The sequence below is a fragment of the Sus scrofa genome, chromosome 4, assembly GCF_054392235.1.
Source record: "Sus scrofa isolate SSC_HxYL_T2T_F1_AM1 chromosome 4, Sscrofa_HxYL_maternal_Yorkshire_Landrace_v2.0, whole genome shotgun sequence".
NCBI lineage: Eukaryota > Metazoa > Chordata > Mammalia > Artiodactyla > Suidae > Sus > Sus scrofa.
The window spans coordinates 121,723,814-121,739,634 of NC_139386.1; the positions used below are offsets into that span (position 1 = coordinate 121,723,814).

At 35.4% G+C, this 15,821-nt stretch overlaps 1 protein-coding gene across 4 annotated transcripts in view; it reads left to right on the forward strand.

Annotated features, from left to right (window-relative positions):
- Positions 1–311: 311 nt before the first annotated feature.
- The window catches only part of OLFM3 (olfactomedin 3), a 197,677-nt gene continuing 182,167 nt past the window's right edge, over positions 312–15,821 (forward strand). For 2 of the 4 annotated variants that reach the window (XM_085023847.1, XM_085023846.1), the window contains exons 1-2: positions 312–815; positions 4,066–4,282. Coding sequence is in view for 1 of the 4 variants with exons in the window: in XM_021090127.2 (XP_020945786.2) it covers positions 747–815 (69 nt within the window). In the remaining 3 variants the exon portion in view is untranslated. The remainder of the gene's footprint in view (positions 816–4,065; positions 4,283–15,821) is intronic. The other 2 variants (XM_021090127.2, XM_085023848.1) reach the window with 2 other exon arrangements.

Sequence of the window (15,821 nt, forward strand, 5' to 3'; positions counted from 1 at the left end):
AAATGACAGTGAATATATGCATATATAATAGCTACAGACTGTGTGTGTTGGACAGAAAATACACATTGATAGTCTTCACTGCCAACTTTCTTTAAAGCACTAAGTACACTAAGTACTATATCAAGTCCTCTGCCAATGACAGCAGAAGATTCCAGGCACTATTTGTTTCATAATCCTATATCTAGCTGACTCTGTATGTACTTCTCTGCAGTTCAAGTTGCCAGCAAATGCTGAACTGGAACACAAGAGTCAATCCTGGTTTGGTTAACAAATTCCCCCGCAAAACATCTCCCCAAGCCCCCAGGAGCTGTAGTGATGTCATATCCGTTGTCCAGGTCTCCACACCTCTCTCGGCAGTTTACTCCCTTTATCTTTTTCTTGGGTCCAAACTTTTTGAGGAGGTCTGGCTAGAGAGCCACACGAGAGGGTAAACTGGGGCGCCGCGGGTTGGTGGAGCTTCAGCACCTCGGTCAGCGCCCACTGCAGCTCAACCCACCCCTAGAGCTCGCGGACTCCCAGCTCTGAGAATGCCTGCGGAATGATCGCCCCCAGGGCGGCTGCCGCTGCTGCTGCCGCTACCGCTACCGCTGCTGCTGCTCCTGCTGCTGCTCCAGCCACTCACTGCCTCCGTCTCCACTCTGCTCTGACTGACAGGCAGAAAGTGCAACTGACGAAGGAAAGGTCTCTGCAGTGAGAGTGGAGTGGCTACATAAAAGAGAGTAAAGGGGGAAAAAACCCAGATCAGAATGCAGGCGACGTCCAACCTACTCAACCTCCTGCTGCTGTCTTTGCTGGCTGGATTGGATCCTTCCAAGGTATGGGCAATATTTTAACTCTTGTTTGAAATAAATGTGCGATATGTAACAGAATGACCGAAAATGTATATAATTATGGCAAAAAAAAAATACAAGGAAAAAAAAAAAGCACGAAAGACAGCTCTTCCAGCTATCTTGTGTTTCCTGGCGTATCCCCACTGCTTGGAAGATAACAAGGTGAACTACCGGAGGAATAGCTCCTCAAGGTAGAGTCCTGGCGAGAGGGGGGAGGGACCAGGAGTGCACATAATGTGTTTGGGCAGCGGGCAATGCGGCTCTCCGGAGAATTTAGCTTATTTGGTATCCAAGTGCTTAATGTTCTCTTCTGAAGTCGGATGGGTAATGCAAAGGAGTTAGCAGTTAAAACAATGCAATTTGTAATCATGTATTAGTTGATGTCGAGCTGTTTCTTTGTTGAAAGCAGAGAAGCGTGTTTTCCAGATGATCCTGGTCAATAATACTCCCTTCGCAGACGTGCTGCGGTTTGTGTCCAAAACATTTGGGATGCTGCTTGTAACACACACGGCAGAGCAGCAGTGCTCTACTCTCTGCCATGGCTGAGAGGCGTTGGTGAAAGGGGCTTGTGTTTATTTGCTTCTTTCTTTTCATTAAGGAAATTAGGGAGGGCTGAGGAAGTTCTGATTACAGGGTTAAGAAGCAGGAAGTGAGAAAGCTCTCAAACTAAGGAGGGCAATAGGAAGGATGAGTTGTCTCCTAGCTGTTGAACTCTGAAAATTATCCGGTACTGGCTATTAAAATGAACGCTAACCTCTTTTGATAAAAAGTCAGAAAATATGGGGAGATATTTTCAGTAGTGTATCAGAAAAGTCTTGATGCTAAAGTGAGATAATTTGACAGCTTCAGCATATGAAGAAAATCATAATTATCTGGAATAAGATATAAGGCATCTGGTAAAAAGTCTAAGGAGATACAATTTTTAAAGTGATCTTACTCATTTAACAAGAGCAATTTGACACAATAGGAAAAACGATGTCATGTTATAAAACCCATTGAAAGCTATATTTTGGAATATTGTAAAACTATTTTAAAATAACTGTGTAGAGAAACTGTTTCTTCTCATAATTGAATAGAACTAAGATGTAACCAAGCATAACTTAATACTGTGGTTGACTGAATATTTCTAGGCCATATATATATATAGTGAAAACTTAGAATCATGTCATGTATACTTGTAAATACTTCTGTGCACTTTTAATTTCTAGAGAGACAGAATAAAATCATCTTATTTTAAGCTATGGTTGTGCTGATATTGTCACTGTCAAATTTTCACATGTGAATGTCATCTTAATGCTCTTAATGAGGTATTTTACACACTAATTAGCTTTAAAGCATTTTACATATAGGTACAAAGTGTAGATTCCGCTTTTATATTTTTTAATCTTCTTTATTCATTTTGTCCTCTCTTAACACAATCCATTGCCACTCATGTTATCTTGGTTTGAACACATTCTATTACATATCTCATTGGGAATATTCTTGGTAAAAAAATTTTTTAAAGCAAAGCTAATTACTGAGTTACTATATTAAAAAAAAATCACTTAAAGTGAGTTTTGTCATTCTTTAAAAGGAATTCAGCAACACAGAGCTTTACTAACAACTGCATGTTTGATTTGTCTCATAGCTTTAATGCATACATATTTTCACTACTTACACCCCATTCTTTCCCAGATTAACCCTATATAAACAAAGAAGAGCTTCTGTCAAACAGTGAGATAAACCCTCCATATAAATGACCCATTTTTAGTCAATGTGGTTTTTTTTTTTTTCTAGTATTGGTAACTTTATTTCTATGTATTCAACAACAGAAAACTTTTCTTTAGACTTAACTGTGGCTGTTTAGTACAGCTGAGAAATCCGGGAAAAGAAAGGCATACATTAACTTTTCAAAGAATCCTTTTCAGCTTCTAGATACTGCAATATTGTATGCAAAGAACAACAGATAGTATTTGTTCTATACCACATATAACATTATAGAGAATATTAAAATGTTCATAGCAAGTGATTTTAATGTAAAATTTTTTGAACTGGTAGACAAAATTTTGCTTCAAAAGGTGAATAAAACTATATTTGTTATCTTTTATCAAACTATTGTGAATCACCAAACTAAATCACATCCCCTCCTCAAAATCACAAATGGCACCACTGAGTTCTCAAAATAATTGCCAAATAAGTTATGAAATAGAAATGCTCAGATTTTATTATTATTTTGCTAACTACTTAAAGGTCTAGATAATAAAATTCACATCCATAATGCAAATTATGTTTGGTGAAATTGAAATTAAATTCCAACAGCAGAGTAGTATACAAGACCACGGCGTATGGACAAATAAGTAATAAGTAATGACACTTAAACATACAGAAATTCTAAACAACTATTTTTTTTACATATTAAACTATTTGGACATATATTTCAAAATAATATTTTTAATAAATTCAGTTAAGTATTTTTATATATTACATTTTATGTCTATAGTACACATAAATCATGAACATATACATGCAAACTGAAAAGCTATTAAAACTGAATAGACTCTTTTAGGTATAGGATTGTCACATACATCAAATATTTGAAATCTAAATCTTACAGAGTGTGCTTATTGCATATTAATTTACCTGAACCAAAGGGCTTTATAACAACACTATCAATTCTATTTCATGGGAGGCTGTGTAATATTTATGATCATTCCTGAGATTGAAATTTACAGATCATATATGACATTTTATAAAGTGCTTGAGTATCGCCATCTTATGGTAAGATAACTTACTTGAAAGTCAATTTTATTTTAAATAAAAAAAAAATACCTCAATGTTTATATTTATAGGATGGACTTAGTTTCTCTCATTTAATATATCAGGAAATTGGTAAGATTAGTTAGTATTTTCTTTTAATAAAGAAGGCAATTCAAAACTAAACAATTACTTGTATTTTTATACAGACAGATTATCAATTTTCCTCTCAAGAAAATAATGAGAATTATGTTTTCTTAATTCAAATCTTATTAACAACTTTCCAGTTCCATTTAGAAAAATACATGGGTATACTACTTTGCTTCCTTTAAGATACTAATTAGTTTCATTTGTAATGGAATGTCTGAACTACAGGCAATATGCCAAATCATCATTCATTCATAAGTAAAGTAAGAAAACCCAAAAGCTTGTAAGAATTCAATTATTGCTCGGTTTTATAGAGAAGGAGTATTTTTTTTTTTTTTTTTTTTTTTTTGTTTAGGAAATTCCTGAACGTGGCTGCTAGATGGCATCTCTGTGCTTCTAAACGGAAGGCACAGAGTTTAGTAATGACCTTGATAGTGGAGAGTGAACCTCTTTTTCTTCTACAAGAAGATTATTAGCAGACCATTATTTGAACATTATAACAAAACAGTAATCCCTGTGAATGAGAACCACGAATTTCTCTGTTCTGCACTGCTGAATTATGAAGAAAGGAGGTATGAATGTGTACAGATTTCAAACAGAGCATGCACACTGGAGTCAGACACTTGGAGAACAGTTAAAAAGAGGTGACATGGGCATACCCACACACTGCAATGACCATTAAACTTTTCTGCAGTCATATTTGTGTGATAAATGTATTACAAAATGTCTCAGCATATTTAGATTAAGAAAGCATTCACTATCTTCTTACCTAGAAATATATTAAAGAACTTATCACCATGATACTTTCTGACACTACAGACATAAAATGAAACAATGATTCAGCAATCTTCAACATGAAACTGTTCTTTCTGTCCAAAACAACTCAGACAATTAGAACTCTTGCCTTAAATAAGATCATTGCTTTAAGCCATATCAACATGATGGGAAGCAGGAGAATTTCAATAATTATATCGTTAAATGTTTCATAACAATATACCATGTATAAGTGCCTTTGTGTTTTAGTACTGCTAAAGGAAACATCAAAGAACTAAATTGGCTAGAGGTGACCTTAGTACATAAATCTAGTTAAAGTTCATGTTCTTACAACTTTTAAATAAAATTGATAAAGGCACAAACAGCCAGAGAAGTAAATTGAGATCAGTATTAATTTGCTTTAAAATTCACCTTAAAAATCTGTCTTCTCCTGTATCTCCTGTATGCCAGAGGCATCCTCTATACAACAGGATCAACTCAAGTTAGAAAATATGGATCTATGGCAACTGTAAGAACCTGTAATTACACACCAATAAACCCTGATATTGTAAATAGTGAAAAGTTCAACACTGCCCATCATCTATGATTTGAAAGAGCAAATGACTTTCTCTCATTTTGTCCCATCCTTCTTAACCCAATTAAATATTTATCTTAGAATGTAAATAATCTTTCTTACTCTTTTTCTTGGTAACTTGAGAAGGTTAAAATAGCGCTGCTTTTCTTTATTTTAAAATTCTTGTTCCTTGTAATTTTGCAACTATTCTCTTTTAGAAAATGACTATTGTGACAATCCATTTTCTGTTGGGAGGGAAGCAGAACAAGAATGAGAAACAAAGGGATCAGGATCCAAAGTCTCTCATCTTTTATCCCTACTTGGCCACTGATAAGTATATATGTGTGAATGCATTCTATATGTATATAATGTTTTACATATGTATATATTATAAAATATTACACATTTATAAACATATTATATATACACATATCTTTGTATATGTGTGTGTGTATAAATCTTTGGGGAAGCTGTGATCTCAACGATCTCACCTTTCAAATGAGGAACCCGCATGTCCTCAAAACTTCTTTGTTAAAACTCTAGAATGACTCTGTGCTAGGATCTGTATGTTTGTGCCCCTCCCTTTCCCACAATTCATATGATGAAACCTAAACCCAACTTGCTATTAAGGTGTGGGGCTTTTGGGAGGTGATGAGGTCATGAGGATGGAGCCCTCATGAACAAGGTCAGAGGCCCCAGAGAGATAGCTCATCCTTTCCATCATGTGAGAATACAAGGAGACGTCTGCAGCCTCGCCTGACTATGCTGGTATCTTGGTCTTGGACTGCCAGCCTTCAGAATTGTGAGAAATAGATATATGCCTCCTAGTCTAGGTTATTTTGTCATAGCAGTCCAGAAGGCTAAGATATTCATTAAAAATATTTGTCTACTCACGGAAACCCAGCAAATTCTTTTGTACAATATAGCTGATAAAATCATAATCTTGTGGGACCTATGGGTTCTACTTTCATGATCTAATCACCTCCCAAAGGGCCCATCTCCTAAGACTATCACCTTGGGCATTAGGATGTCAACATACGAAATTTGGAGGAGACAAACATTCGGGTCATAGCAGTAATGGAGAAATGACCATTTTTATAAACACAATTCTTTGCTCTTTTCTCCTGGTTTCTTTCTCAGTCCCACTTTTTACAGCGGTTTCCCTGCTCTTCTCCATAGAGACTTTTATAAAGTGCTGGAAAAGACCTGACCCTTAATTAGAAACAACAACATTTCTCTTGATGTTGCTCATCCAAATGCGAGTACACCTGAGTAACTCCAGATCGATTCTTTCATATGAAGGGTAAAAACAGATGAGAACACTTATGTAATATCTAGGATAGACCCTACCCATGAACAACTAATATTTAAGAAATATATTATTTCAAAAATACTTTCACACTATACATATTTAGGTTTAACTCACTTGTTACTTAATGAGGAGGTTGCAAACTATTTTGAGGGGAGGGGGTCCAAGAGACATAAACAGAATAAGACCAAGCCTATCAAAGTGCCAGTAATTTAAATGGTGCTAATAAAAATACTCAAAAATGTTGTCAAAACAATGAAAAATTGTTTCCTAAAAACACTTATCTTTTGTGCTTTAAAAATAAGGTGTTGTAAAGCATATATCACAAAGCTATGCCTTCTGTTACTCTCATACTAAGCCTTTAAGGAACAAAAATAAATTCAGAAAAAAAAGGATTACAGATGCTGCTGTGTTTCATGCTTTTGCCTCTCCCTGGAAAGCTCATCTCTTCTTCTCCATATGTCAAAATTTTACCTATATTTTAAGATGAAACTGAAATGTCACTTCTTCCATAAATCCTTCCCTGGTCGTCCCTTTACCCCAGGAAGAGGTAATCCTGATAAACTAAGAACTCCTATGAGAAAAGCATCACGCTTTACTTATCTCTGGATCTACAGCAACTGGACTGTGTCTGACACAGAATAGGTGTTCAATGAACACAGATTGAATTGGATTTCTTTTACCTCCAAATCTGTAAAGCAGTCTCATTATACTTAACCACTTTCTTTTTTAAAAATTGGTTATTTATTGTATTGTGTCTCCCCTACTAAGTTATAATGTAGCTGAGGGCAGGCTCCATGCCTTGGTCATTATCTTATCCTTTCCTGTCAACTCAGTGCCTATTCCGATATGATATTTATCAACATTTCTTGAATGAAGAAATGAACGGAGGAAGAAAAATCCTTAAAATCCTGGGTTAAATAATTCATGAATATAATCTATGTTTTTAGTCCATGCTCTTTTATCAGATAATATATTAGGGGTAGGGAAGTCAGACTGATTTTAGGAACTTTGTTTTCAAGGGCTTGGAACTCATATCAGGTTATTTATCTTGAAGGATGCTGCAAGATTATGCCTTTTTAAATTTTTGATTAATTTCCTGTCCTAACTCACCATCCTTTGTTGCTGTTTTTTGAGTTTTGGCAACTCTCTGATATGCTACAAATTTAATATTCATGTGAATTATTTCTGTTTCATGACGCTTATTGGCTAAGTAAGCATATCCTTTATTCCTTGGTGTATATATGTGACCATTTTATTTTCATATAAGTCCAAACATTTTATTAATGTGTGCTTCCTGTTTTGACTAATCATTATCTTATGTAATGTCACCTTATTGGATAAATTAGTGTATTTCTCTACCTCTTTCAGGGGCTGAGTTATTTTTTTAAGGATCTAAAATATTCCATTGAAATTATTATACTACATATTCTTATGATAGTACATAGATAAAAAAGTAATACTGGCTCCATATTTTTACTACATCACTATATGAGCACAATACCACCAAATAAAATAAATTTAAATGATTAAAAGCAAATATCAAGTTAGAATGATCCGAATTAACCACAATCAGAAATTCAAATTTTTATAATCAACTTTGTAGGTTAAAACGCTCTGAAAAGAAATGTCAGTAATAAAACTGTTTCAACAGCAAAAATAAAGAACTACCTAAATAACCCCATAGGGAGGACATAAATTGAATAGAGTATCCTTTTTATTCTTCCAACTAAATTGAAGGTGACTAAGAAGCATTATCCCATGGTGACTTAAATAGCACTGCTAGAGGGACCAGTTCCAAATGGCAGGATTTCTTTAAATAGAGATCAGTACTAGAAATGTTGATTCTCTGGCATCGAAATGTCACTGGTGAAAAATTGCCTCAAAAAAGATGCCATCACTTCTGGGTATGATCTGTCTATGGCTGCTTACAGAATTGTTTATCTGGTTAGGACTGTCACACCTCCATGTGTTTTGGGCATGATGGTTATATCTTAGTGCATGTTATTGTAATGCTAAACAAACTGAAATAGCATCTAGCTCAAGACTATTAAAGACATTTTGCTATACTTATTGTTTATTATTTGCATTGTGCTACAGATGTATTCTTCTCTTTACAATAAGCTAAGTGCTAGACAAAGTCAGGGAATAAAATGACTCCAGTTTGCTTGGCATATACCTTAAATGTCTCTAGAGATAAGGAGGAGGAAGTATACAGAGAGCTACGAAGCTCATGCCAATGAGGTAGTTACTATAATACACAGTGACTCAAAACTAGGCCTAAGATACTTGACAGTAAGGAATCCAGTGGGTTGAATGAGTCACTATTTACTAACGGTGCTTCTCACTGGTGCTAAAGCATCGTGACGTCCCTGTCTATCAAAATGATAAAAGATTCCAAATTTAAATGTTTGTCCTAAAATAAAAATGGAATACGATTTTAAGAAGTGATGAAAGTATAAATGTGCTTACATGCAGCATGGCAATAAACACATTCAAATACGGTTAAGAGAAAAATAGAAGAGTTAAGGAGAGGTGAGCATTTATCTACACTTCAGGGATGGATTGCGGCTTTTACAGATGATATACGCCATATACTTGCCAATACATATTTAAGCTTTTCAAGTGAAATGTATTGCCCCCTACTGATACCACACACACACACACACACGCACACACACGTGCACTTCTCCACAATGACTGCATTTGTTAATCTGAGATCAGGCTGTGCTTCTCTTACTAACCGCTGACATTCATTTTTTAGAATTAAATTAGTTCAACTAATCTTTAATAACTCTTGGTAAGAAACAGAAATAAGAAAACGGCATGAAAACATTCTTAAATTCCTTTTCCATGCTTTACCTGCTTTTAAACTTTGCAGATAGAAATGTAGTAGAAATATTCGGCATTTTGTCTATTTGCACATCATCATTTCTTTCAGAAAAGTCACCTTCAAGGGATTCAGTCTAATTAATACTAATTTAACATATAAAGTAAAGATGAAGAGAGAAACCATATCAAATTTAGAGCAAAATATATGAAAATTAGGAAACTGGAAAGGCATAGCGGTGTGAACAGAGAACTAAGTTAGGAGTTAGAAAACCTGAGGCCTAATATCCACTCTGCAGTTATCTAGCTGTATGTCTTTGAGGAACTCACTAAGCTTTTTTGGTTTTCATTTCCTCATGTACAAACTAAGGATGCTGAACCGAATGCTCTTTTTTTTATTGCTATGTCATCCTAAAATGACATTCACCATTCGTCTCTTCTAAATGTAGTTCATCACCCTCCCATCCTCCTTCCTTCTGCTCAGATTCTCAGATTGCTAAAATCAAGGATACAACTTAGGCTTCTTCTACTTTCCTGCCGAAAATCAAAGTAATGACATTGAGAACATCATACAATTCAGTTGTATACACAGTGTCATAAAAATTGTGAAAACATATAAGCTTATTTCATATCCCAAGCATTTTAAGATATTTTACATTGATTTTACATCCTTCCCTTTCACTAGCTTTTGAAGATTTAATGAAAAATAAATTAGTGTATGATGTTACATTTATATTGTCTTTATATGACAACAGTTAAAATTAAAGAGATTCTTACAGTTACAGGAAATATAAAGGCCATCTGTTTTAATTCTGCATAAAAGCAAAAATCTCCTCCATAACATATCTGATGGATGGTTAGCTAGATTCTGTCCATGTTTTTCTAATATTGGAGAGCAGGGTAGTATTCAAGTAACTGGACTTTTTAAATCAAAAATAGCTATTAGAAAGCTTATTTTTTTATTGAGTTATTACCTCCAATGATATTTTCTAGCACTGAGTTGATTTTTTTTTTTTTTTTTGACCATGCCAATGACATGTGGAAATTCCTGGGCCGGGGACTGAACCTGTGCCACAGCAGCGACCAAGCCACTGCAGTGACAATGCCAGATCCTCAACCTGCTATGCCACATGGGAACTCCTGAGCTAACATTCCTTATGTGGCTAAATATAATAAGAAACAAAGTATATATTCTGTGGTAGACAGAATAATATTCTCCCAAAGATAGTCACATCCTAATTGGCAGAATTTGTAAATATGTTGTATTACATAGCCAAAGGTAATTCATAGATGTGACTAAATTAAGAATCTTGAGATGGGAAGAATCCTAGAGTTTCTGAAGGGATCGTGTAATCAAAAATGCCCTTATAAGAGGAAGGATGGATGCTCAGAGTCAGAAAAAGAAGAGATGATGACGGAAGCAAAGATGGAGAAAGGCACATTAAAGATAGAGGGAGGGGACAAAAGCGAAAGAATGCAGGCCACCTCTAGAAACTGGAAAGCCAAGAAAATGGATTTTTCTTTAGAGCCTCCATAAAGGAAAGCAGCTTTGCTGACATTTTGATTTTATCCTTGTAAGATTTAGCTCAGAATTCTGCCCTCCAGAATCATAAGGCACAAAACTCGTATTTTAAAATCACTGTTTATGGTCATTTATTATAGCAGCAACAGGAAACTTGTAATTAGTCTACATGATAATACTTAATATGTTAATACGAAATGTAAATTAGGAAAGAATGCTGTAGTCTGTGCTTGTGAATATTAAGAGACATCATAGACACAAATTTACAGTGAGGTCTAAAAATTATAAAGATAATATAGAAATTAAAAATTGCTTACTAAAGAGGAGTTCCTCTCATGGTGCAGTGGTTAATGAATCCGACTAGTAACCATGAGGTTGCAGGCTTGATCTGTGGCCTTGCTCAGTGGGTTAAGGATCCGGCTTTGCCATGAGCTGTGGTGTAGGTCACAGACGTGACTCAGATCCCGCGTTGCTGTGGCTCTGGCGTAGGCTGGTGGCTACAGCTCCGATTAGACCCCCAGCCTGGGAACCTCCATATGCTGCGGGAAGCGGCCTTAGAAAAAAAAGGGGGGGGGGCAAAAAGACAAAAAAAAAATTGCTTACTAAAGAAAACTAGATTATACATAATTCTAACTGAATTACACAATAGGTTGTCTCCAGTTGATAGTTAAAAGATACAAAGTAAGTGTTTTGGTTGTTGTTAGGTAAAACCTGCCTACAGAATCTCACCCTCAATCTAAGAATTTATTTATTTATTTATTTACTTACTTACTTATTTACTTATTTTGTCTTTTTGCCATTTCTTGGGCCACTTCCAAGGCATATGGAGGTTCCCAGGCTAGGGGTCGAATTGGAGCTATAGCCGCTGGCCTACGCCAGAGCCACAATAACACAGAATCCGAGCTTTGTCTGCGACCTACACCACAGCTCATGGCAACGCCGGATCCTTAACCTACTGGGCAAGGCCAGGGATACAACCCACAACCTCATGGTTCTTAGCGGATTCGTTAACCACTGAGCCACGACGGGAACTCCTCAATCTAAGAATTTAATGGTTTTCATTTCATTTGTTTGCAAGCATAGGACTTTTTTTTAAAAGTATTTGATTCCAGATTCTTTGTACTGGATTTGTAATCTACCATAAAAATACAAATAAATTGGCTGCACCCATGATTCAGTAAAATGATGACAGATTTTTAATTAGTCAAATTTGATTTACCAAAGGCACTGGCAAGTCTTCAGTGCCAATATTGGAAGTAAGGTGTTCCTGAATTTACTTTGTCATATTAAATAAGAGGTTTGTTTTTAGTTTTAGGAAATGTGTAATATGAGAAAATAATTAGTTCAGAAATGAATGATTCTCAATGATCTTAATTATCACATGTGATAACAGTTCACTGGCTTTCATACTGTAATAATTTTTCAACAAGTACACCTGGCACTATTCTAGGAGTTAAAGATTTTTTTAAAAAGTTTTAAAAAGGTATATTTACTACTCTTAAAAAGTACTTAATGTTTTCTCCTGGAGGAGTCACACAGGTGTACTAATAATGGTAATACATCCTATAGCAGAGACTTGTATAGGATGCAAGCAGAGCATAGCGAATGGACATCTACAATAGACTGAGACGTAAGAGAACATTTCCTGAGGGAGGTGATGCTTAAAGGAAGATCAGTTGGACAATGAAGGGAAAAGAGTAGGAGGAGGATTCCATTAAAAGGCAATAGTCTGTATAAAGTCACAGAAATGTAAGAGAGCATGGGAACACTAAAGAGCTTTTTTATGTGACTGAAGTTCTTTTACTGTAAGAAAGAAAGTTGATGCAGATTGCTGGTATTAAATGTTTAGAAATTTACGAACTAAAGGATCTAAAACTTAACCTGACCAGATTTTAAAATATTTTTGGGGAGTTCCCACTGTGGTGAAGTGGAAACAAATCCAACTGGTATCCATGAGGAAGCGGGTTCAATCTTTGGCTTTGCTCAGTGCATTAAGGATCCGCCGTTGCTGTGAGCTGTAGTGTACATCACAGACGCAGCTCAGATCTGGTGTTGAATAGAAGTGATGAGAGTGGGCATCTGTGTCTTATTCTAGATTTTAGAGGAAAGGCTTTCAGCTTTTCATTATTGAGCATTATATTGGCTGTGGGTTTGTCATAAATGGCTTTTATTACATTGAGATATGTTTCCTCTATACCCAATTTTTTAAGTCTTCAAAATTCAAAAATGGACGTTGAATTTTGTCAAATGCTTTTTCTGCACCTGTTGAAGTGATCATGTGGGTTCTGACTTTTGTTAATGTGGTATATTACATTGATTGATATGTGTATATTGAACCATCCTGAGTACTTGGGATGAGTCCCACTTGGTCGTGGTGTATGATCTTATTTATGTGCTGGTGGATTCGGTTTGCTAAAATTTTGTTGAGAATTCTGGCATCTATATTGATCAAAGATATTGGCCTATAACTTTCTTTTTTGATGGTATCTTTGTCTGGCTTTGGTATTACAGGGATAGCATTTTCATAAAATGTCTTTGGGAGTGTTCCCTCCTCTTCAGTCTTTTGGAAGAGTTTGAGAAGCATCAGTAGAAGTTTGTTATATGTTTGGTAGAATCTGCCTGTGAAGCTAACAAGTCCTTGATTTTTGTTTGTAAGGAGTGCTTTTTTGTTTGTTTTTTTACTTTGAAATTACAGATTCTATCTCACTTCTAGTGATCAGTCTGCTAAAATTATCTATTTATTCTTGATTCAATTTTGGTGGGCTGAATGTCTCTAGAAAGTTTTACATTTCTTCTAGGTTCTTAAATTTGTTGGAATATAATTATTCATAGTATTCTCATATGGCTTTCTGTATTTCTGTAGTAACAAGCAAGATTTCTCCTTTTTCATTTCTCATTTTGTTTATATGGATTCTCACTTTTTCTTCTTGGTGAGCCCAGCCAAAGATTTGTCAATTTTTTTTACCCTTTCAAAGAGTCAGGTCTTGATTTTATTGATTTTTTTCTATTTTTTAAAATCTCTATTTTATTGATTTCCTCTCTGATATTTATTATGTCCTTCCTTCTGCTGATTTTAGATTTTGTTTGTTCTTCTTTTTCTAATTCTTTTAGGCGACAGATTAGGTTGTTTATGTGAGGTTTTTCTTTCTTTTTTTCTCCTTCTTTCCTTCATTCCTCCCCCTCCTTCCCTTCTTTTTTTTTTTTTTTTTTTTTTTTTTTTTGAGGAAGGCCTGTGTCACTATGAACTTCCTTCTAAGAACTGCTTTAGCTGCATCCATTAGATTTTGTGTGGTTGTGTTTTCATCATTTGTCTCAAGGTATTTTTTAATTTCCTTTTTTATTTCTGCATTGACTGATGTGCTTTTTAGTAGCATGTTGTTTAGTATCCATGTAGTCATTTTTTTCTCTTTTCCTGTGGTTGATTTCTAGTTTCATGCCATTGTGGTCAGAAAAGATGCTTAAAATAATTTCTGTCTCTTAAATTTGTTGAGGTTAGTCTTGTGCCCCAGTATGTGGTCAAACCTAGAGAATGTTTCATCTGCATTTGAAAAGAATGTATATTCTTTTTTTTAATATAATGTCCTGAAAATATCAATTAAGTCTAACTGTTCTATTGTGTCATTAGGATCTATGTTGCCTTAGTGATTTTCTATCTAGAAGATTTGTCCATTGGTGTGAGTGGGCTGTTAGAGTATCCTCCTATTATTGCATTCTGATCAATTCCTTCCTTTATAGCTATTAGTATTTGTTTTATGTATTCAGGTGCTCCAGTATTAAGACCATATATGTTGAGGGTAATATCCTCTTGTGGAATTGATCCTTTTATCATTAGTGTCCTTCTTCATCTTTCTTCATGGTTTTTGTTTCAAAGTCTATTTTGTCAGATATGAGTACTGCAACTCCTGCTTTCCTGTCATTTCTATTCACATAAAATATTTTTTCCATCCCCTCATGTTCTATTTATATTTATCCTTTGCCCTAAGGTGAGTCTCTTGCAGGACTCTTGGTTTTTTGGGGTTTTTTAAATCCTGTCAATTTTTTTTTTTTTTTTTAGGACCACAGGTGAGGCATATGAAAGTTCTAGGCTAGGGGTCGAATTGGAGCTACAGCTACTGGTCTACACCACAGCCACAGCAACACATGATTCGAGCTGCATCTGCAACCTATACCACACCTTGCAGCAACACTGGATCCTTAACCCACTCAGTGAGGCCAGGGGTTGAATCCATATCCTCATAAAGACTAGTCAGGTTTGTTACTGCTGAGCCACAATGGGAACTCCCACTCTATGCCTTTTAATTGGAGCATACAATCCTTTGACATTTAAGGTAAATATTTACACATGTATTTATTGTAACTTTAAACTTCATTTTCCAATTGATTCTATTTCTTTGTTCCTTTCTTTTTTGTTCTTCTTTTTTGCAGGTTTTTTTTCTTTTTTTCCTTTTCTGTTTTTGTCTTTTTAGGGCCACACCTGCAGCACATGGAGGTTCCCAGGCTAGGTCTAATCAGAGCCACAGCTGCTGACCCACGCCAAAGTCACCGCAATGCCAGGTCTGAGCTGAGTCTGCAACCTGCACCACAGCTCTTGGCAACCCCGGATCCCTAACCCACTGAGTGAGGCCAGGGATCGAACCCGCAACCTCATGGTTCCTAGTTCAGATTTGTTTCTGCTGCGCCATGACAGGAACTCCTTTTTGTAGTTTTTGATGATTCCCTTTTATTTTATTCTTGTACCCTCTTCTTTTCGGTTTCAGTGAATCTATTGTATGTTTCTGATTTGTGGTTGCTTACTTTTTCAAGTATGTTAACTCCTTCCTGTATCTGCTTGACTCAGACTGATGGTCATATGGGCTCAAACACATTCTAAAAAGAAAAGAGACAAAATAATCTATACTTCCTTACTTTCCTTCCACCCATTTTATGATTTTAATATCCTTTTTTACATCTCTATGTTTATCTTTTGCGGTTCCTTGTGTTTATCATTGCTTTCACAAGTAGATTTTGTTTTTCTTAATCTGTATACTGGCTAATTTAGGTGATTTTCCTTACAATTATAATTTCCCCCTTCCTATATCTTCTTGCTACTTTTCTATTTAGAGAAGGCCTTTCAATATTTCTTTT